This window comes from Poecilia formosa, unplaced genomic scaffold (assembly GCF_000485575.1).
Source record: "Poecilia formosa unplaced genomic scaffold, Poecilia_formosa-5.1.2 Scaffold42, whole genome shotgun sequence".
NCBI lineage: Eukaryota > Metazoa > Chordata > Actinopteri > Cyprinodontiformes > Poeciliidae > Poecilia > Poecilia formosa.
Genome location: NW_006799981.1, coordinates 934,886 through 957,972, shown reverse-complemented (window position 1 = coordinate 957,972; position 23,087 = coordinate 934,886). Strand labels below are relative to the sequence as shown.

Here is a 23,087-nt window from a genome sequence, read left to right as displayed (position 1 = left end):
TTGTGCGAGCAGGTTCGGACCTGCCCAGCCTGGATTCAGCGAGGAGGGAAAGACGCTCATGGAAACATGATGACCTGCTACCAGCATACTCTACACACACTGCAGTGTGTGCTTCATCACAAAGATTATCTGACATAGTATCTGTCAAAAACATCTAAACGTTTTTAGATGTACGCTAAAACGTCCCACATTTATGGTTTGTGAAAACTGGTAAATGGGAATTCTGTTGGCTTTCTTATTGACACTTCTATAAGAAATAACTTCCATATCACATGATGAACATGTCATGTCCAGGTCCTCCCACCTGAGCTGTGGCTTTAGAAGCTAATCTTCTTGGATTAATACCATCTTTGCCCAGGTCTTGGCTGACTTGCTGTGACGCCAAACTCCAGTTCAATGGTTTCCACAATCCTGTTTCTTCACTGATGTCCTCACAGATCAACTGATTAAACTGAGGTCAAGTTGAATCCACTTACACATAGTTTTGAGTGCATGTATGTGTAAGGGGGCCATGCAGGATATTGATGTCAGGTTGGGGAGAAAGCTCAAGATTTTCCTCTTCTAGGAACATTTCAGCTAATTTTCAAACTTCCAAGTTTATTTTTCATGAAAGCATCAGAGGGGAAAAAAAGAATAAAAGGTCATCATACTTTATTCTTTATTCAACCCAACTGCTAATTACATATTTTTTTCTGAAAATGTTCAAGATCTGTTGCACTACTGTCAAAAAAAATAATAGAAGTACTTGGAAAATGTACTTTGGAAATGAAATGGAAAATATTTACTGTTGTACCAGTGGTTTATAACATAAAAAGCCCAATAATATTTACTGGTGTCTGCTGCTGATTTTCAGCCTGTGCATGAAACAGACCAGAGCCCTTTAAGTGCTTCTCACAGCTTTGGGTCTCAGGACCTGCCTGCTTTTATTCCAGTTTCAGAAGGGGCCAAGCAGCGGATGGAAACAAGCCTTCAAGGAAATCAATGGAGGAGGTGCGGGGAAGGCAAAAGTTTGCCAGGTTTCATTTAGGTGCAAAAAAAAAAAAAAAAAAGAAGAAAAGAAGCAGTAAGTTGGAAAAGGGAGCTATAAAGTCAGGTCAGCTGGATCGGAGTCGCTGTTTTAGGTAGCAGGGTGGCTGTAGGAGAAAGGCCCTGCATGCATACAGATGATCTGGCTGTAACAGCTCTCCGGCAGTTATTCATCAAGCCATTAAAAGGAGCACAAACAAGTCATTTGGGAGCCCTGTGTGTTACAGACAGTTTTTCTTCTCTTTGTGTCAAGATTTTTTTTTTCTTTACTGGGGGGGGAGGGGGCAAGGAAGAGAAGGAGAATACAGATCGAAGAATAAATCCGAGGCGATGAAAAGGGAGAAAACGGTTAGACCTGGGCAGCGAGCTGAGGCCAGCTGTTGGTCTGCCTCCCGAGCAGAAAAGAAGTTAATTAACTGCGGAAGTGGCTCACGCTGGGACTAATTCACTTCAAGGACAGGCTGATAAATGAGCGAACATTAAAATTCAGCCTACCTGGGTTGGAATTCCCAGAGTGTCAGCCTTTCTGGTATTATCACAAAGTGCTGGAGGTGTTTAGCTTTATTTTAAGAGACAAGAGTGCCCTCTTGTGTTAACATTCATGTAAGCGAGTGAGAAGAAAAAAAACAAAAACAAACCTTGAAGACATTTTTTATTACCATTCATATACACATATAATTCTTTATCTTGCCATGAAGCATCAGAATCACGATTTTAACAATAGACAAAGAAAAAAAGATAAACATTATGGATTTTCTTCTTAGAAAATACACAGTTAAAGACATGTCTACGTGCCAGGATTTTCAACAGTATAATTTCATTGTACATATAAAGAAAAGCAGCAGAATGTTGTTAAACATTTCGTCAAAAGGAAAAGAAGACCAGTACACGTCTCCACGATGCCCTCACACAGAGTAAGATACACTACAGCTAATCACGAGTAGTGTTAGGCGGAGCAGTCAGTGGACGTGGGTTACCATAGCAACACTGTTCCAGTTTTTTACAGTAGCACGGATTACATGAAACACCACTGGTGTGTTTATGAAACACATCAACACTAAAAGTAAGAAACTGTTCTTTTTCTTCTTTTTTTTAAATCACAAACACTATAAAATCTTTGCAACATTACGCTGATGGTTTGGATCTTCAGGATATGTTTAGCATGTAAAGAACCAGGCGGGACAGCGAAGAACGGGTGGCAGTGCAAAAGTATTCCCACCTCTTATACTTTTTTATTGTCGTTGTATTATAACCACAAACTTTAATCTATTTTATTGGGATTTCATACGATAGATTAGCATATAAATAGTGCATAATTGTGTGGAAGGCAAAAATATTTGCACAAATCAGAACCAGTCAACTTCAAAAATCACTTGTGAGGCAGAAAACTCACACTGCACATCACCCTGAACACACCTACCCCACAGTGAAATCTGGTGGTGGCAGCATCATGCTGTGGGAAGCTGACCACAGATGACTGAGTCGAATAAATAAGGAGAAAACCTATTAGAGTCTTCACCAAGCTTTGGACTGGGGTGGAAGTTCAGCTTCTAGCTGGCGATCACCAACATGTCATGTGTCAAAATGGTCCTGTCAAAGTCCAGAGGTAAATCTGTATGAAGGACTTGAAAACAGATGTCCACAGATATTCTCTTCTGATTGAGTTTGAGCATTTTAGATAAGAAAACTGTGCAGGATATCTTTACTCAGGATATGCACAGCTGCACAATCATGTGCTACTTTGTGTTACTCTGTCATGTATAATCCCAATAAACTGCAATTAATTTTGCGGTTGTAAGATGACAAAAGTTTAAAAGGTCTAAGTGGAATGAATGAATGAATGCAAGGGATTATTTCAGAAAGCAGCACAGACTGGTTAAACGTTTCAGAGGTCTGATTAACAGCTTGATAGCTCTGTTTGTAGCAAACGTCATTACCGTAACATCAAAAACACAGATGGCAAACTGTTGCAAGTGTCCATAGAAACAGCCGAAAGGATGCTAAAAGATAACTGGAATGGATTAAGATACATCATGCGTCTAATTCACGTCATCACTGTGGTGACAGTTCTCGTATCAAACTGACAAATCAGGAAAAGTCAGGTTTTGGTGAGTGACTCAAAGAACAAGTTGCTTTTGTGTATTTGTGCATAATCACATGGCCAGTTAAAGCAAGATCTCCAATCAAATTATAAAGTCTTAGGTGTGAAATTAAAAGTGCAATTCATGAATCAAGAAAGTCACCCATGGGGCACCGCTACAACACACTTTCAAAAGGACAGAGATCATTTTTTTCAGTGACACCCATAGAGCTACAGTAGTACTCTGACATCACCAAAACCGTCACGGAAAGTAACCATTTGTAAAACAAACATTCAGAGATTTCAATGGAAGCAACATGGAGTGACAAAGAGGTGATGGGGACACAAAGTGTTTCTTCTTGGGCCGTTACATGCATTTACACATGAACACACACGCACACACACACACACACACACACACAGACCGTTTACATCACCTCAACCTCATCACAGCCACAGGTAGCTTCCAGTAAAAACCTCACAAGGAATAAACACCTCGCATCTCCTCTCCTCAGAGACGCAGAGGTGATGAGCATGAATCTCCCGGATGCCGATCCAGAGTTCATTCATAATGATCGAGTTCTGACAGACACCCGCTCACTCTGTGCTCTCCAGTCCCACTTCCACCTCGTCTTCGCCAAGTACGGCTTCGGGAACGCCACCTTCCCCCTGGAAGAGCTCCTCCATCAGCTGCTCTCCGGCGCTGCCGGCCCGCGACGCCCACAGAGCGGCGCCCTCCCGCAGGCCCAGCGAACGCAGCAGCCGTGCATAGTCCAGAAACGCAGCCTCGATGAGTTTATGTGCAGCGACGGGTTAAGGAGGACACAGCACTACGTGCAAACACTCGAGGAAATTCTAAGGTGGCGTTTCAATATGTATAAACTGACCTAAAATATGCCTGTGCAAAACAAAAAGCGACCTAAGCATCATTGAGACCCAATGAGTGCTGTAGTGAGATTTCAAAAAAAGGATATTGGAAGAGTCGTTGGCCTCCATTACCCCAGATTTCAAACAAGCCTCAATGAAGAGGGCGGCGCGATCAAAGTACCTCATACTGCCAAGGCAGGTGGAAAAGAAAAGAAAAGAAAAGAAAGACACAGAAGGAGGTTAGAACATTAGCCATAAACCAATGCTTCACGTGTGATTATGAAGCATTCATCAACTCTTGCTCAGAAACCTGAGCAAGAGCTGTGGGGAAGGCAGAGTGGTACCAGCATTAGATTGATCAAAGGTACAGGGCAAGTCGCATCCTCAATACACAAATTTAGAGATTTTGATTTTAAAATCACAAGATGAAAATAAATCCAATTATAAAAAGCCTGACAACCTTTTTAAAAACTGAATCAAGCTCGTTTATCAAATATTATATAAAAAGGTTTTAAATAATATTCTTATCGCATGTAATTCATTTAAATAACTACAAATAGATAATTATTTAACTCAATTCTCTCACCTGTGCAGCATCTCTCCCACTTTGTAAAAGCAGCCCAGGGACAGCAGCACCAGGATGGCTTTGGATTTCTGGTTGACCTGAGGGGAGCACAGGTGCTCTGCCCAGCGCTTCAGCACGTCGGAGCCTTCTGCTGGGCTCAGGCGCACCTGGAAACCCAGAGATTCACACCGTCAGACAACAGGCAAATGTAGTGGGTCTTCTTCCGTCGACCCACTACATCAGCCTCCGATCCCAGAACTGCTGAGTTACCTTAGCGAGCCACGCCGCTCGGTTCCACTCCCCGTAGGTCTGCAGGTAGCGGCAGGCGTCCGCCGCCTTGTCAATCAGACACAACAACTGGACTCCCTCTGCAACAAAGTCAAAACAGTCCACAGAAATGTGTGAAGAAGAGACAAACCGCTGAGACTCACACTTTCTGCATTTGGCTCATTTAAACTGACAAAGCAGATAACAGGTTGTGATAATTACCTGCCAGTTTGCCATTAGCAATCATATTGGTGGCCACTAGCTTGATTGTAGACTGTGAAGGGCCCGAGGAGGTGATGGTGGTCACTAGGCAGGCTTTGAGTGAATCGCAGTAGTAGCTGGGGTTATCTGCACTCGTCTCCAGCAGCAACTGCACCGCCCGGTCGGTCTGAGAGACATAAGACAACACCTGAGGCAGGCAAGCACTGGGAACTGTGAGCGGTAACAATTTTAATCTGGTGTACACACTCAGGAAGGTCATGCTGGGTTGTGGACAGGCCTCTCTGCGCCAGATTATGATCCATTTACAATTAATCTGAGTGTATGCACGGTTGAGAAGTGGAACGCTGTTCTTTAAAGCTGGATTAAAACAAAACGGATCAGGCCTCACGTTGCAAACTATGTGAGAATTTAGAATCTAGATTCAGAAACTTTGCAATAGGAATCCTTAATGGCTCTCGCACAAAAATGAAGTCTGAGAACCGCTGGTTTAGGTGATGGGATGGTGTTGTACCTACCTGACCCAGCAGGAGGAGCTGGTCAGCACATTTCTTGGTGTGTTCATAACTGGACCTCTTCACCTCCTGCAAGTGAACTCGATCCAGCTGGAACTTCTGTTGAGTGAATCAAGTGGAGAAGATGACTTCCAAATATTAATGTTAAAACACTTATGAGTCGGAGAAATGTGACGAAATGAGTCATGAACTGAGTGAGACAACAGAGGAAACTACAGCACTTTGCAGAAAAACATAAGTCTGTAACATTTTAACATTTTGCTACTTCATAATCACAAACTTTATTGTCTTTCAGCTGGATTTGGGATCTTTTCTCAGTGGAAGATGAAGAAACAAGTAAAACTACCTGACGTGCCTCTCTTTCTACTGACCTGGAAGTAAGAACTCTCGCACAAAATGTCGTGGCAAATGTCCAGGTGGTTCTGAGACGGCGGCTGGGTTTCTTCACTCCCCCCTTCAGAGGTCACGCTTAGCTGACGAGCCTGGGCAAACAGCTGCAGGTAGTGGGACGCCACTGTCCAGAAGTTAAGGTCGGACTCATCCCCGAACAACCTAGAGTCAACCACAACATGTCAGACACGTTCAGGAGAGGAAAATCTCTCTCTGAAGGATTCTTCTGTTTTACAAGGAACTTTATTTTCTTAGTAATATGCTCACTAATGATTTGAGCTCCTATAACTTTTAATTTTCTTTAACTTATTCGTCCTTTAGCATCATTTAACATAGTGCAATCTGAAGATTAACAAAGACTTTACAAAGAAGGAGAACCCACCGTGACACCAGGAGGCAGCGCTGCAGAAGACTCAGCTCCGAGTCCTGAAGCACGCTCTTCATATCGCTGAAAAACCACACACACATTCAGCAGAACCAGAGAGGCTGTTTTTATCTTCCAGACCACAGAGTACACGCTGCTTTTGCGGCTGCAGCTTAGAACTAATTTAACCTGAAAGGCAAAACTTCATTTACCAAAAAACTTCCTGCAGTACATATTGATAGAAAGACACAAACATGTGAATCTGAGTATTTGAATTCTAACTTTCAGGCTACAGGTCCAAGTGTTAAAACTCTCATTGGCATGAATGTCACGTCAATGTTTGTCCTTTCTGTATGCATTGGAGCCTCTCGCTTGTTTTTGGTGCCTGATGTTAAACTTTTTTATGGCTTTTCTATAATCGTACATACTTAAATGTACACACACACATACGCAACGATTACATAACTGTCTCCTAGCAATTTATAGAGGAAAAACAAACTGTTTTGTTGCCAAAAATAAGTTTCTGGCCGGATTCTGTGTGGATATCTGAATAGTCGTCTTGGCAGGACTGACCGCTAAATAAAGTCCAGTCCAGTCAGAATTAGTCCAGAAACTTGTTGACCTTGATAAAGCACATCCATCCAAATGTTAGGGAGGCTGTATGTATATTTTTAAGTCAAGTTCAGCACCAAGTTCTTGTTCTTAAAAACAATTTAGGTCACTTTTTGCATAACCAGTCGACCCAAAAAAACAAACCAATAAAAGCACAAAATTATGGACATATAGTGTTTGCAACTTTGAGCCAAGAGTTAAATAGTCTAGTATGTTAGCAATTGTACGAGCCTTTAAAATCCACCAAAAGGACACATGAAACTTACTTTGACAGTGAGTTGAGCTGCTCCTGGATCAGGCCTTTAATCTCCACTTTTTCATTGTAATCTCTAAAGTGGGGAGATCAAAGAAAGGAAAATGGCTATCTTGGTGTTTTCCTGAGGTTAAATGTTGCATAATCAGAATGAACGGAAACCTGACAGTGGAGTCGATTACAATCAAAGACTAATAGATATGCTGAGGTCAAGTAGTTCCCTGATTCATCTGTGAATAATAAAACTGAAACGTAATGATGCACTCAGCACTTAGGAAACTGCCAAAGGGGGGAAAAAAGAAAGAAATAAATTCAGTTGGACTTTATGCTGACATGTAAGCTTTTTTTAATGATCAGATTAAATTCTAAGAAAATTTCTTCTTAATCCGAATTATATTTTCCCTTTTTATTTGGATGAAAATGCTACCATTACAGCTGGAGAATAATTCCAACAAACTAAAGACGGTGTCAAGTGTGGAGCATTAAAATGGAGGACAATACCAATTTAAAACAAAGTTGAACCAAAACAAGTAGAAATCATTTTCTTCTCTGAGTTTACATCAGTGGTTTCCAAACGTTTTACCATGAGGGCCCAAAACCTTCTACTTGAAAGTTATTGGTGGATCCACAAAAATTATATTTTTCTACATAAAAAAAATTAAACTTAACTTCTTGTGCTTGTTCTGCTATTATCTGCTCAATAATAAACTAAATGGCTACATTAAGTAGCTACATGTCTTCCACAACTGTTATTACACGACTTTCTTTTTGGTGTCTTCCACCCATGTTTGTTTTTGTGTAAGAGTGGATGTTTGCGCTGCGGAAACCTAAGAAATACTTTGTGTTGTGCCTAACAATTTATTTGAAGATTTAATGTCTTCCTAAAACATAAAAGTAGTGTCTATTTGCATATTGCTAGTGATTGCAGTCAAAATTGCTTTATTATAGAATCATGGGTTGCAGAAAATTACTTAGAGGGCTGTAAATGACATTCCTGATTTATATGATGATGATGATGATGATGATGATAGTGTATTCAGCCACAGAGACTTACACCTGAGTGATGTCCATAGTGAAGGTCCCTGACCAGGGCTGCAGGAGAAGGAAAGCCTTAAGAGTGAGGGCAGCCCGGGGTAGCAGCAGGGAAGGACACCACACCGGGTCTGTGAGAAAAAGGAAGGAGATGTTAATCCATTAACACACCAGAATGTGACACAGTGTGAAGTGCAGCTGGGTCCTGAATGACCAAATCCTCCTTTTAAACATTTCAACTTCACTTCTTCCCTTAGCGTTTGCCTTCCTCACCAGTCAGGTCCTGCTCATCCATGCGGTAACTGGCCGACTTCATGGCCATCTCCAACACTCGGACGCAGCCGTCGTCCGAAGCCAACACAACTTTATCTGATGTGCACCAGTCGATGTCGAGGATGCGGTAGTTCACATTGCGTCCAAACCTCATACTGCTGACCATTTGGACCTTAAAAGAATTAGAAACACAAATATCAAATGCATTTTTAATTCATTAAGAATACATTAAAATGTTATTTATTTAACCGCTTTCACATTTGTAGCTTTTTATTTTTTTTTTGCTTAATAAAATAAATTATCATTTGAAAATTGATTTTTGACACCAGTAAGAAGGGCAAATACTTTTCGGAAACTGAATCTATATGGTCCAAAGTTAATAATCAAGCAGTTAATCCCAATGTTGTTTCAGCTGTACTGTGATAAGTGTAAACAGGGCCTTACCTCTTTGGTGTCCCAGACTTCTGCTCCGTCTGTGTACATGACCAGCAGCTTTTGGTTCCCCTTACCAGGAGCGAAGCGGATCTTCTTCACCCAACCCCGATGTGTCGGTATCCCTCTGAGGAAAACCAGTTTCACATATTGAACCGGTCCTGCTACTTCTTTAAACATAAATGTCTAGCCAAAAAAATAAAGAAATCGACGAGGAGAAAGAAGTCGTATGCCACTTCTTGTACAAAACGTATTGTACAAAAAGTCTGTCCTGTTCAAGAAATGTCTTAAAAGTCGGCAAAAGTGTTTCATTTGAAAGATGATAACAGAGAATTTATAAGCAGAGTTATCTGCACTGGCAACATGCTTGGACAGCCAGGGAGCCAGAAAGGATTCATTCCTCACAATGGAAAACATGAGATGCAGAGCAAAACTACATTTACTTCCAAACATCCGGGACTTTTTTCTTTGTTGTTTTACCTGGACAGTCGAGCTTTAAGGTCCCAGAAGTTAAGATTGCCATCCACATCTCCAAGCACCAGGGTGTCGCCTTTCCAGGCAATGCAGGCGATGCTGCCCATGCTACCCTGCATGGAAGGAAGCGCAAAGGTTTACCCAGAGCTTCAAGATGCATATCTCAAAAATTTAATAAGCAAAGATAACAAAACCCATGAAAGATGTTAGACCAGAAGTTAGTTTTAGAATCCTAGCTGCTTTTCTTTCAGGATTCTTATTTACTTTTCATAAACGAAGCATTAAGAAAAACTAGCTTTTAAATGTCCAGCGCACAGTCAAGTGTGTGTCACATCACAAAGACAAAGTAACTATTAAAAGATATGGCAAGAGAGCACACAACACAAGCAGTGAGAGAAGCAGAAGACTTATTGATAGCGGCTGGAAAAACCTGTAGTAACGATCAGATATGAAGCGTGGAAGAGACCTGGAGTGATAACTAAAAAATGTTACGACTCACGTCAGGAGGGATCCGTGCTCCGTCTTTCACCGTGTTGCCCTCCACAGTGATGTGGTAGACCTGGCCATCGGTGTCTGTGAACACAAAGTGTTCCCTGGCAGAGATGGCCTGGCTGGTCTCTGATTTGCTCTCAGCATCTTGCAGGAGACTGTAGGGGAGTAAGGATGAAATAAAGCTGTGATTTTGTGGTTAAAAAAAAAAACAAAAAACTTTTTGGTACTGCAGTCCAGAAATCAAGAGTAATCATTTATAATCATATTTCTTAAGCATAAACACACTACATGTCTATTTTTGCGCTTCCCTCTTTGCCTGCACTCAATATCCACACCATCCATAGTGAAGGTCTAATCTAATAATAAATTAGATTATTGAAAAGCCCATTAACTTCAAGAATTTTATCACTATGTGATACATTATAGATCAATTACACAACAATAGTTGCTTGAAAGCTTTTATTTCTGTTAAATATAATGATTTTCCACTTACAGGTAATGAAAACATACTATTTAAAATAAAATATCACATCAGACCAATGAAAAAAAGACTTATTTTAAAAACAAAAATGTATCCTTCATAAAAAAAACGTATGTTTAATACCTGCTTAAATGTTATCTTCAAAAGGTACGTTGAATCTGACAAACGAGACTCATCGGGATTCATATTCTCATTTACTGCATACGAGTGTTTACATGTTTAAACAAAATCAATTTGCACTTATCATTACGCTAGCATCCTGGCTGTGGCTTCAATTTAATATCATTGATTTCTTCTGCAGAGTGTTCTAACCACGGAAAAATCAGGAACAAATTGATGAACTTTCAACTCTCACCTGATGACTGAGGACTCAACACTGCTCTGCTCTGCGTCCGACACGGTCTGCCTGGCCATGGCCTCCCTTGCTGCCATCTGCTTTTTCTTGAGACTCTTCAGGTTGTGGGAGGGAGACCATTCCTGTTAAAATACACACCATCAGGTCTCAAGTCTCTAATAACACTATCAAACGTATGCCGTCTTGTACGCCTAACGCTGTGCTGCTGCAGGGTTTAAATTCATATCAAGTCGGGTTTTTTTTACTTCTCTTGAATCGGAATTTTTAATCATTTTCTTTTTCGTAACATCTCTTCAAACTAGCAGTGACCGTTTTCACAACTGAATTGCTGTAAATTATGTTTTGGTAATATAAATAATAATGAGATGAAATATTGTTTTTAATAAGAGGAAGAAAATGGATTGATGGAAGGATGAATTCAGGTTTTAATTTTAAAACATGAAAAAAGAAAGAAAGGATTACAGTTTGCACTTTTTTTTCCCACGCGAAGCATCTACAATACTTAAAACTAAGACATCATTTCAGTTATGTTGTAATGTTACTTTAACACAAAAACTGTCGGAATAAGAAAAGGATCCAGATTTCACTAATATGCAAAACTGTGGTACCAGCGCAGTGACAGTGGGGAAGCTCTTGGCCATTTCTCGAAGAAGTGTCCCTGTCCTGATGTCCCACAGCTCCAAGGGTTTGTCTCTGAACACCACCACCAGGTACTGCCTGAGGACGACAAACACACATGTACATCTCTGACCTCAAATGACAGACATTTAAAAACTCCTACTGGTTGACCTAGTTTTTCGAAAAGCAATTATGCTTCATAATGTTGCTGAAGCTCACTAAGGGCTGACGTCTTGTAGCTCTCTTCTGGTCCACCAAAGCAGTCCAATCACATGTTTACACTTCAATGCTCAGAATATTTTGAATTATTTTCTTTAAATCCTTTTCAGGCAGATTTATGGTTGTGCTTTAGATTACGATCGTCTTACACAACCTGACTTTAGAAGAGTTTTGACCATTCAACAGGCAACGCCACACTTTTCTCTATAAGACTTTATTAAACCTGAAGTTTAAGATGCACTAATTATTTCAACAAAAACCTCTTAGTCAGCCAAATTTTCCTCTTTATACTAAGACATTCTAATGTATGTGTATTAGCTAGTTATTTGTTTAGTTTCAATTGGGAGGAGGTCAACACTTACTTGAGATGAGACACTTTAATCATTTCGATGGGCGGCTCATCGTTCCCTCGCTCACCTCTGAATGCAAAGCATCGGCCTAAAACACACAGGCAGAAAGAGAGAAGACAGATAATGAGATTAAGAGTGTGTGCTAAAGAGGAGCTACTGAGGAAAGAACAAACAATGTTTCCTCATACATCTAAAACAATTGTGTCATCTAATTTTCCTGATAAAAAAGCTTTTTCTGCCATTTCTCTTGCTGAAGTTGCAAGGGAAACGAGTGCAATTTAATCTGCAACTTGCTGTGATTCTTACTCCGCTTCGGCAACTTTTCACCCATAAAAGACAAAATTATTGAAAACATCAAGATGGCCTTCTCAGCAAAATAAGAACGTCATTCAGGGGTGCGCTACTACATTTCCTGATTTGATTCTGCAAAAGACAATTTAGAAAGCAGCTTGTTTAAATGGTAAAGTTGAAGATTTTCCTGAGGTGCATTACCTGGTTGCCTGAGGATTATAATAGGTGCACAAAAAACTGAAAAAATTTGCTAGATCTATAGTACTTACTTAATAAATTTGAACATCTTTTTTCTAGTATTTCAAATAAAAAAAAGAAAAAAAAAGTAGAATCACTACATAGTAATACTATTCATGTATTTATTTTAATTTTGAGTAATAATTATGACATACAGCTTTTTGCAACCCAGAGATCAACTTAGAATATAGAAATGTGATTTTTCTAAAGGTATGCCTATCTGCTGTATAGCATAGAGCAGTGTTTCTCAACCCTGGTCCTCAGCGCCCCCCTGTCCTGCATGTTTTAGGTGTTTCCCTTCTGCCACACACCTGAATTGTATCTCTGGGTGATTAACAGGCTTCTGCAGTACTTGATGGTCATGCAATCATTTGAATCAGCTGCTTTGCAATAGAGGCACATCTAAAACATGCAGAGCAGGAGGGGCAGTGAGGACCAGGGTTGAGAAACACTGGCATAGAGGGATGTTGCTCGCTAGACCTCGTGACACACGGACAGAGAGACAGAAGCTTGATGGTTTACGCTTGTAAAGTTAAGATGTTCAGATGAAAGAAACATTGCCATAGCAACTCCCTTGTAAACTCTTATTATTAATCCAAACACTGAACAGGTAAGACTTAAAGAATCCACTTCAACATCTACTCATGCAGCTTTATTACACACCACGAATGGAAATAAGAAGACAAAGATTTGAGTTATTATTAATTTTATTTTAAATTTAGAATAAAGAAATCAAAGGTGGAAATGCAAGGCTTAGCTACACACTGTGTGTTGCTTACCAGTAGGAAGGTCAACATGCTGCAGCTCGTTTCGCACCAGGCCCATGTTGTTGGGGGAAGAAGTGGCAAAAGATAGAAAGCTGGTCAGACTCACCCATTCGAGCCCCCTGTGGGAGAAAAGCCATCATGTAAAGACAGTTTGCTTCATCAGCGCTTCTTTGAGCAGGTGGAGCGTAGCGTTAGCTGATATTAGCTTAGCATAATCTGCTTTCCTTTCTAATAAGAAGTGCATCTGAATCAACTCTTCTGTATTTTCTCAAGGACTCATTTCTGTTCAGTTAGTCTCATGGTGAACCTGGTTCCACTTCAAGTTTCCTGATAAAAGAGAGAGGTTGCGTTGCCCAGGCAACACCTGTATGCTCAGGATGAGTAATTGCTGCAAAGTCAACGACTCAACACAATTTACTGTATGTAGATTAACTATCTTATTTTTACTAACTTAACTAAAAGATCAGTAAAAATCTAGGTTTTAGGATTTAATTATAAGTTATCGGTTCTGAATTCATTTGTCATGTAAAGTCTTTGGAGATGACCTGCATTGCAAAATGGTGCGATACAAATAAACCAAATAGAGCAAAATTGAAAATGTAAAATAACTTCATGTGCTTTTTCACCACTGGCTTGCGGTGGTGGGACTCTGGATAAAAAATGAAAAGTTTTTACCTGACTTCACAAGAGTGTACACTGAGTTCTTTGTGCAGAAGACCACTGGTCAGGTTGTACACCAGTACAGACCCATTGCTGGTGCCTGAGATCAGGAAACAGAAAAAGAGCAGCACATAAGAAACATGACTGACAAAGAAAAGTCACAGAGTTTCTTATTGTCACGACATCTAGATGCATGTCTTGACTGTTTTAGGCTCCCTGAGATTGGTGCAGGGTGATCTGTTGCAGGAAACAACACATTAACTTCACCGATCAACAAACCCAACCTGCTTAAACTCCCATGTGACATCTGATCCAACGAGAAACTCCAGCAAGGTTTAATAGTCTCTTTTTTCTTGTCTCTGGCAGAGCTGTACTTCATCTAAAAAAAGTACAGCTCTTGTGTGTGTGGATGTGTGTCTGACATAGGGTTGTAACAATTCTTAAAATTTGAGGACCTTGATTTGTAAAGTTCCTAGAGGCAAATTATCTGCCTCGAGTCTTCGTTAAATTATGTTTTGCCATTTAGCATGTTGTGTTCCGCTAAGATGCTCATTTGATTTGCACAACAATCTCACTTCCGCTAATGAGACGTTGATGAATGGACAGAAAGAAGCGCCGCCAAGGAGGAGACAAGAAGTTTAAATCAAAAAAGTTTTGATTAGGACGGCATGTTAAGCAATGAAGTGTTTCCCTATTTAAAAAACGGAATAAATTGGCTTCCTACTATCAATTTTCTCTTTCATATTTTTCTAGCTTAAGTAGCTACTACAGAACAGGACAAATTTTTATTTGATGACTCAATTAATCATAAGAATAATTAATAAATTACTGAAATAACTGTTCACCACAGGCCTCGTCTTGATGCTTTCCTACCCACCTGCCGCCAGAAGAGGCTGATAGTGGCTGATGTTCTTGGTGGTGAGAGGTGGACACATGCGGATGGCAAACGGAGGAAGCGGCAGACCAGACAGGAGGCCGGTGAGCAGGAACTTCAGCTGGACCTCCTGCTGGTTAGAAGATGGAGGAGGAGCCTCACCAGCAATCAGCGTCTGACCTGGATAAATTATACAGAAGCCATTTCTTTTTTTTTTAAAAAAAGCTGAATTTTTTTGTACATCCTGCATTTGTATTCTCTTTTTTTTTAACCACAATAGACAAAAAGTGAAAGCTACATGCTATAGACAGAGAAAATTTGGAAGAAAAACTGTGATTTCTTAAGTTTTATTGTTTTTTTCCCCTTAAAAGTCAAGAACAAATAAAGTTTATTAATTACAACAGTGGTTTTCTATCCTGGCTCAATCCACTGTCCTTCATGTTTTAGATGGGTCTCTGCACCGGCACACGATTCAGATTGAATTAACTCCCCATCAAGTGTTTGTTGACAATTTAAATTCCATCTAATTGGCTTCTATCAAAAAATAAAACTGGTTTCCTTACGTAATGAAAATAAAGCAATCAAAACAGACAATGAAGCTTTAATGACCGTTATCAACATCATATAAAATACTGGATGCAATGTAAATAAAAATAGCAGCAGAGCTAGTAGTTTATAATGAAAAATAACTGTAAATTTGCTAAATTTCCACTAGTTTTAAATAAATGTACTTCAAATTACTAAAAGCATTCTTCAGCAGTGTGAACAGTGACGTTTCTGCTTTAAACATCAAACTGCCTCTGGTTTGACATATCAGATGGTGATGGTGGTGTTGTGTATGCTCTTACTGATCATGCTGTTGAGAGACAGATCCTGGATTCTTTTCTGGTTTGGACCCAAAGGAGCTCCACAAAACGACACGGGGGAGTAGAGAGGCGACAAACCAGAACTGAGGAGGAAGAACATCAATCAAAAATGATTTTGTTTGTCTTTCTGCCAAATGAACAATATTTGTTTTTATTAGTCTGCTGATCCACTGAGCAAGAACAAAAGGTCAAAGATGAAAAATATCTGGTTAATACAACCCCAGCCCAGAAAGAGAAACAAAATTATACACAGAGTTCCCACAGTGGAAAGAAGAGTTCATTAACCATAGTAAGACTCTGCAATTCCCCACTGCAAAGACTTGACAACAACATTTTAGATTATTTATGTTAAAATAGAATGACCTCTTAATATACCAATCAAACATAAATTATTCTGTAAAAAATAGTTCCAGCTTTTGCCTACCTTGGATTGACAACCGACCGCCCAGTGTGCGCTTTCAGCTCCCACAGCATGACTCTTCCATCGCTGACCATGAGGGCAGCTTTGTTCTCGTTCACAGGGCAAATAACCATCCGGTACGGCCGGACCGTCTTAGTGACTCTTATGGCATCGCACTGGGAGCGCAGGTCATAAACAAGCTCCTGGACACTCTGTTCTGGGTCTGTTGAAGGAAGAAAATGAACATTTTGGAAGAAATTATGAGAAGGAGATTTAAGCAGAAAGATGTCCAAGATGGAGAATGGCTTAGCATCCAGGAACAGTGGATCAAAGACACACAAGAAGTACATACAAAGGTTAATTTCAATGCAGTATTAGCTGGAGCAAGAATGCATGGAAGATATCCGAGTAGAAAATGACTGATGCGAACGTTGTGTGAGAAATTAGGTGTTGAAGTTCCCGTTTCGATACCTGCTGCTTCCTCTTGTGCAGATGTTGAGCGGCACACCCGCAGCGTGATGCAACCGTTCTCATGCAGACAGTAGAGGGCGTCGCGCTGAGCGCAGGGAATTACCTGAGGAAGAAAAAAATGGTTTTCTGATCAAGTTTAATTAAATAGTAGAACAATGTGTAATTTGTCCATTCAAACACAAACAAGCTAAAATGCAAAACATGTAAATAGTACATGAAATATGAATTAAGCCCTCCTATGAATTTTATACCATTTTAGAAAACATTTCAAGAATTTTCCTAAAGTCGTCGACAGGTTCTAAATATTTGAATACGACACATTTAACTTGTTGGGTTTTATTATTTTAATGTTCCACAAATCATAACAACATAACACTGAAGTCAACATCTAATTTGGTAAATGTAAATAATTATTTTACCATTCTTTTGAATCTGGGTCAACTTAAATCAACTCAATGTCTGCAATAATAATAAAACATCCTACCCTTATTATTGTAGCTTATTTCAAGTATCACTTGTAATCTGTGATGCCCTTACTTTCTTTGTGAAATAATTATTTACTTGCACACCAGATCGTAGATGAAGAACCACAGATCCAATTTAAAACCCAAAATTAAGCAAGTAAGGCTTAAAGTTGAGAAATATTTTTATGGGTTTTTGTCTATGGGGTTTGTCATTAAATAAAAAACTGATGTGGCAAATCAAACATAAAAAAATGACTGTAGTGCCAACACTAGAACATAATAAAACTGCCACAAAGAATACGTAGCGATGAAGGAAACTCGAGAGAGCGCAGCATTCCTGTGAAATCTCATGTTGATCCATAGAGATCATTTTGTCAAACTTTTCAGGGTTAGCGTATGCAGTCCCTCACCTGGGTAAAGGGGACCCCCGAGCGCTCAATGGCCACCACGCCCACAGTCTGGCTGAGCTCCAGGTCCAGGATTAAAATCTCTCTGGGATAAAGCAGCAGCATGTGGTTCCTTTTGGACGGCAGGTAGGAGAGCTGCAGACAGTCGTTCAGCGTCACCGCCTCTGCACTGCAACATCGCACCGCAGGAAGGAAATAAGGTTAATTATTACCCTGACTTTTCCATCCATGCACTAGAAGACTTGACAATGACATAGAAAATTAAAATTACTGGAAAGGCATTGTATAACCTTTGAACATTTCTTTTTGCATTTTATCACACTAAAATCTCAAACTTTAATGTATTTTCGGGGATTTTAGGTCCAGGTGCTGTATTAATGCACATTCCTCTACTTAAGGAAAGGATTTAAACCTGGTTGATCAGTTTACTAAATTAACTTTACGATGTTTTCTTATAATTCATTCTCTTTTAAAGTCACTGTTACCATGGACGCGTGCCCATGAGCAGTGCTGACAAGTAGTCTCACTGGGAAACACCAGGTTAACTGAAGGCCAGGGGAGAAACTTACGTGGGTTTTTCATTGGTGATGAGCACTTTGACTTTATTAAGGGCTTTCTTGGCACCCGTGGGTGCAGGAGCAGCAGCAGGTGCAGGCTTGGTGTGTGCTGGGCTTGCATGAGGACTGGCAATGTACACCTTTTTCCCAGCACTGCTGGGTGGTTTGGAATAGGAAAAATCTGTGATGAAAACGATTCCTTCGCTGGTCAGCACTGCCGAGAAAGAAACAAAATAAATGATTTAAAATACATGATGTTCGGACTACTCCAAATCTGTTGGAATCAAGTCTTCCTGTAAGTTTGCATCTGACACTTTTTGAAATGTCAAATATTTGTCAGTCGTACTTTTTCCATAAAAACATGGCAAAACAAAAAACAGAAATTTTACCAGCAGTTTCATAGTTAAAAGTATGACTGAAGACAATGTTGTTGTTGCACAACAGCCTTATGAAGAAGATGTTCAGGGTTCTCTATAATTGTTGGGATTTCATGAAGAATCCTTCTTTGTACCATAATCTCCAGAGGTTCCACAGTCGTTCCCAAAACAGAGGCAGCCTTCTTTATCAAGTTGAGGAGCCTTTTATGTCCCTTTCTCTGATGTTGCTACCCCACAACATCAGAGAAATGTTGGCAGAAGACAACAAACTTACACCTTCTTGCTACAAACATGGAAGAATCTAAGTTTCCTCAACAAGTACAGTTTGTTCTATCCTTTCTTGTAGATGGTTTTACTACTGCAACTCCAGTCCTGAAGTGAACAACTAAAAACAATGCCATTATTTGACCTACATGCCATGTTGGACGGATCAAAAGGGTCGAAGGAAAAGGAGAGGATATTCTCAGCGTAGCTCTTCTTCCACAGCTTGGTTCCTGTGTCTCCATTCCACAGAACGATGTAGTTAGGAGGATGAACGGCTAACAGCAGGTCACGGGACGCATCCTGATTCCACAACCACTCCAAATCTGACAGAAAAACCGCGAGGACAAAGAATTGAAGAGCAGCAGGAAAACAAACAGTGCTTCGGAGAATACAAACAATAGAACAAAAGTTTGAGGGCTCTCTCTCATGTGGTGGATGGTAAATGGCTGAGTCAGAGCTTCATGATTAGTTACTTCAAGATCCTCACCCTGAATAGGTTTGGAATGCTCCTGGATCTCACAGTGAGCTGTCCCACTGACCACGTCCCACACTATGATCTTCCCAGATGCGTCTCCTGAGGCGAGCCGCAGACAGTAGGGAGAGCTCAAGTTGTGGTAGTAATTTTCTCTTGACCATTTCACCTACAAGCACAACACACAGATTTTGACTCAAATACTTAAACACTTGCAACATGTTGAGGAAATAAGTTAATACTTGATTTAAAAAAAACAAAAACAAAAACAAAAAAAACAAAAAAATCACAATGCTGCAATTTTTCCCTTAAAAAAGGAGAATCGCAAATCACTCAAGTTCTTGTTTAAATTATAACTTAACTTATTTCATTTTGACTTTATACTGCATCTAAATGTTTTAAAATTAACAACTTAACTCATTTTACTTAGGAAAACTCACCTTGACAACATTTGCTTTGTGCCTCTCAAGGACCTGGATGGTCTGAGCAGTCTTTGGATCCATTATAAGAATACTTGAGTGACATCCTTGTGCTATTAGCCCCTGCCATCCCCTGTAAGATATGGAAAATAAACAGAATCGATGGAAAAAATAAATAAAAACAACAAAGTCTAGGTGTATAAAGACAGGTAAACCATATGTGACTTTACAGTTACTTGATGAAGAAGGTCACATATATACACAAGAAATTACTATAAAAGACCTAACATACAGTGTTTTCACAGCTGGCTTGAAAATGTTTGAACATGTTCTATAGTTTTATTTCAGCCATGTCTGCATTATAGTTAACTACTTTCAAGGCTATGTTAATAAAAACATTAGTTGTTTGTTTGTTTTTATTTTAATTGACTTCAATATTTAAAAAGTCAAGGTGCATATCATATCAATAAAGGTTGTTTAAAGTACAATCATGCAAATAACAATGTTAGTCAATATTAAAATATGTTTCTTTTTATTTGTCTTTCTTATGCAAAGTTCTTCTGGTTCAGTGTGTTTGATTTTGTTCTCTGTCGTCACAGTCGGGGCAGATGCCATGTCATACTAAACCTGGTTTCTCTGTTACCACATATTTGGTCAAAAAGATTACTGTAAAAATCGTCAACTCAATGGAATCAGCTGTGATCCCTTAGATAGCATTTTAGCAGCTAGCATGACAAGTGACTTTCACTGTTGTATTTAATAAGGGTTTAATTGGACTTCATACAAAAACAGTAAATCTGGATATATCATTGGATCGGATCTGATGGGACTGCAATTCACTGCACTGACATGAACTGAGATTGTGTCATATTGAATTCTACAAATAGATATGAACTGGACTGGAATGGTGGGAAAATGCTTATAGTGAGAATTAAATAAGTGTATTTAATTGAATTTGTTTAGGTTCTATGAAATAATGGTAAACTCAGTGTCCAAAATATTTTACCATTTCATTTCCAAAATATAAAGCAGTGCATTTGTTGTAAACAGCATAAGCTGAATAAATTAACACAACGATGTCAGGTTTGACAACAACGAAGGAAAATCCCATAAGGTAGGATTCGCTCCAACCAAACCTAACGTCACATGACACACAAATGTCCTGCAAGGTTGCTTGTTGACACAATTCTGCATTGCCCACACGCCATGACACTGGGAGTTTTTCGACAGTAAAACCACCAATTTAGTCAAATAGTTTCAATAAAAAAATAACGATTTCATCTGACAGCCGCAATGTCATTAGCGACTGAATTAAATAGCAACACAGCAATTATGCTAACGGCGGAAGTGCAGCACTCACCAGTCCACGGCTGTTTTATTCTGCAAATTAAGCGTGCCAGTCAGCGTCCGAGCAGCGAGTTTGATGTTGACAGTGTAAGGAATCATTGTCAGCTATAAACCTTGATGGTACATTAACATTTATTAACTACCAGCTGCGAAAATTACTTCGCTTATGGATGTTCGGCTATGGTCTGAATTCTACAAGGAAGTGAATAGGAATTCCATAAACACAACCGTGCAGCAACAAATTCCACCGCAGTAGGGTTCCGCAGATGACGTTTTGAAACGTCACAAAATAATTAAAACTGATGTAAAACTAATTTATCTCAGTTTTTCAAAGGAAACACGGCATCCACTTTGGACTGATAATTTTCTAAACTATTTCAACAAAATAGTTTTTCTATCCACAATTAAACAGTACATGGGAACTGATAAGCAGCTATATTTTGCACAACATTTTTGGAGACATTTTCCTTGAAGGAAAATGTTACAATTTAATGGACTAACAATCCAAAATAATGTGTTCTCTTTGTCATTGCAAAAGACAAACATGTGAAACTGGATATAGAATGAGAATTATATTGCTTTCATCACATAAATGCAAGAATAGACATTTTCGATACCAAGTGTGACTGGACACTTTCCAAAAATGTACACTTTTTTCACAGATTATTTTTTCAAAGGTCTGGGTGATCATCAGTATGTTTTTGTTGTGAGTCTTCGTTTTTTAGTTAAGTGACAGATACATTTTAAGTATTATTTTGTGTCAGCAGTGGAATTGACCAAGGCTCTCTCCATGGTTGTCATTTTTTTCCAGTCTTATCATTGAATCTTGACCTGAGGCTACCAAGATCTTTAGATTTTGTTTTCTGTTCTTTTGTGGCCTTTTGTTGTTAATGTGCTCTTGGCTAATTTTGGCAGACTGACCACTCCTGGAATGGTTGTTTGTCAGCTCCATTTGTGAATAGTTGTTCTCACTGTGTCTTGAAATTGTAATTGAAAATTGTCTTGAAATTCTTTAGATCAGAGCATGATGTGTTACTTTCTGAGGTCTTTCAGCCCACTTAATGTTTCCAGACTTTTAAGATTTGGATCTGGAATAAAATCTTATCAGCTGTGTAAATGGATGATAAGTACTTTACTGACAAAGTAATGATTATTTGAAAAACTTATTTTTTTTTTTCAAATAAAAATGCTCATAAAAAATACTTCACATGCAAGCAAACAAAAAAACCCCAGCAAAACTAACAGTTTTTACTATTTCCAGCTGCTAGAGTTTTTCCCCTCATAAAAAAAATAAATTAATTAAAACAACTCTTCTATTGACACAGGCAGTCTCTGGAGTTTAACTGAGCAGCTGCAATCGCCAACACTCAAATGAGTCCATCAGGGAGGCTCCAACACAAACGCATCTTATTAGCTGCTCCAGATTGGCCATCCTGCAGCCCAGATGTATATGACCCTTTTGCGCCCCCTAAATGCAGAGATATTGTGATTAAAGCATGATTGGCACACTGCTTATTAATTATAATCTAGGACACATATGCACGGTGGTGGGCAGAGGGTAGGCAGCAGTGTGTGCCAGGCCGATGTCACACGGAGGCTAATTCAGGCTGACACGCCATCAAAGCATAGTCACACACACACATGCTGCAGCATTCCCCCGACACATGGACGTCACCTATAGGCAACAGAGAGAGGAGGTGAGGACAGAATGTTGCTCCCATGAAGGCTCCACAGCACTGCAACATAAAACTAACATCTAATGAAAACCAAAAAGGTGCAACTTTATGCACAGTATTTGAATATCTGCATATTTAATTTCTATATGCAAAGATTTGCCGCCATAAGTGTGCAGCTCTACATTACAATATAATTAGGTGACGATCAACCCATTCCAGCGCTGATTTGATGCATTGAACAACTAAATGCATCCGTTGTCCTTAATTTTCTACAGCTGAATAGAAACAAAACTGAAGTTATCAATCAATAGTCAGCACACAGCTTAAGTTATTACAATGAGAAACTGCTGAAAATAGGTCTGAGTCCATCACTACAGAAATAATTCAAACTTCTATTTTTTTCTGAACAAAAGAAAAATTGGCCGACTTTGTATGCGACCATTTCTTCTTTTGGTAACATTTGAAAGTTATGAACGACTGTGGGCAGAGTGGAAAAAAGCTGCTTAATACCTTTCCCCACCTGACTTGCACCATGATGAAGAGACAATCTGCTTCATTCATTTCACTTGCAGAGGTCATAACATAAGACCTGATCAGTGTGTGTTGATATCAACCCATATATCTATCTATCTATCTATCTATCTATCTATCTAT

At 39.4% G+C, this 23,087-nt stretch overlaps 1 protein-coding gene and 1 long non-coding RNA gene across 2 annotated transcripts; both read right to left on the bottom strand.

Annotated features, from left to right (window-relative positions):
* Nucleotides 1-1,661: 1,661 nt before the first annotated feature.
* Nucleotides 1,662-21,829, bottom strand: LOC107836176 (uncharacterized). Its single transcript, XR_001662040.1, has 3 exons — nucleotides 21,816-21,829; nucleotides 21,589-21,594; nucleotides 1,662-2,747 (listed from the first exon to the last, which is right to left on the bottom strand). It is a non-coding gene; the product is annotated as an uncharacterized LOC107836176 (long non-coding RNA).
* Nucleotides 1,807-20,957, bottom strand: wdr11 (WD repeat domain 11). Its single transcript, XM_007551440.2, has 29 exons — nucleotides 20,771-20,957; nucleotides 19,432-19,543; nucleotides 19,007-19,160; nucleotides 18,669-18,842; nucleotides 17,891-18,092; nucleotides 17,325-17,490; nucleotides 16,451-16,553; nucleotides 16,004-16,202; nucleotides 15,562-15,662; nucleotides 14,717-14,893; nucleotides 13,855-13,939; nucleotides 13,192-13,298; nucleotides 11,897-11,972; nucleotides 11,306-11,414; nucleotides 10,698-10,819; nucleotides 9,869-10,016; nucleotides 9,376-9,482; nucleotides 8,908-9,022; nucleotides 8,464-8,635; nucleotides 8,213-8,321; nucleotides 7,172-7,234; nucleotides 6,312-6,377; nucleotides 5,911-6,091; nucleotides 5,543-5,638; nucleotides 5,028-5,193; nucleotides 4,809-4,906; nucleotides 4,560-4,705; nucleotides 4,081-4,160; nucleotides 1,807-3,906 (listed from the first exon to the last, which is right to left on the bottom strand). The coding sequence occupies exons 1-29, from the start codon at nucleotides 20,854-20,856 to the stop codon at nucleotides 3,704-3,706; spliced, it is 3,723 nt and encodes a 1,240-aa protein (XP_007551502.1). The 5' UTR covers nucleotides 20,857-20,957; the 3' UTR covers nucleotides 1,807-3,703.
* Nucleotides 21,830-23,087: the final 1,258 nt, after the last annotated feature.

Bases quoted from the DNA above. Each gene is read 5' to 3' on its own strand.
- wdr11 (XM_007551440.2), bottom strand. From the start codon at position 20,856: ATGATTCCTTACACTGTCAACATCAAACTCGCTGCTCGGACGCTGACT. The intron at 6,378-7,171 runs GTAAGTTTCATG...GTGGTTTTTCAG, and splicing joins CAGCTCAACTCACTGTCAAA to CGATATGAAGAGCGTGCTTC. The intron at 5,639-5,910 runs GTCAGTAGAAAG...TTCACTCAACAG, and splicing joins GCGAGAGTTCTTACTTCCAG to AAGTTCCAGCTGGATCGAGT.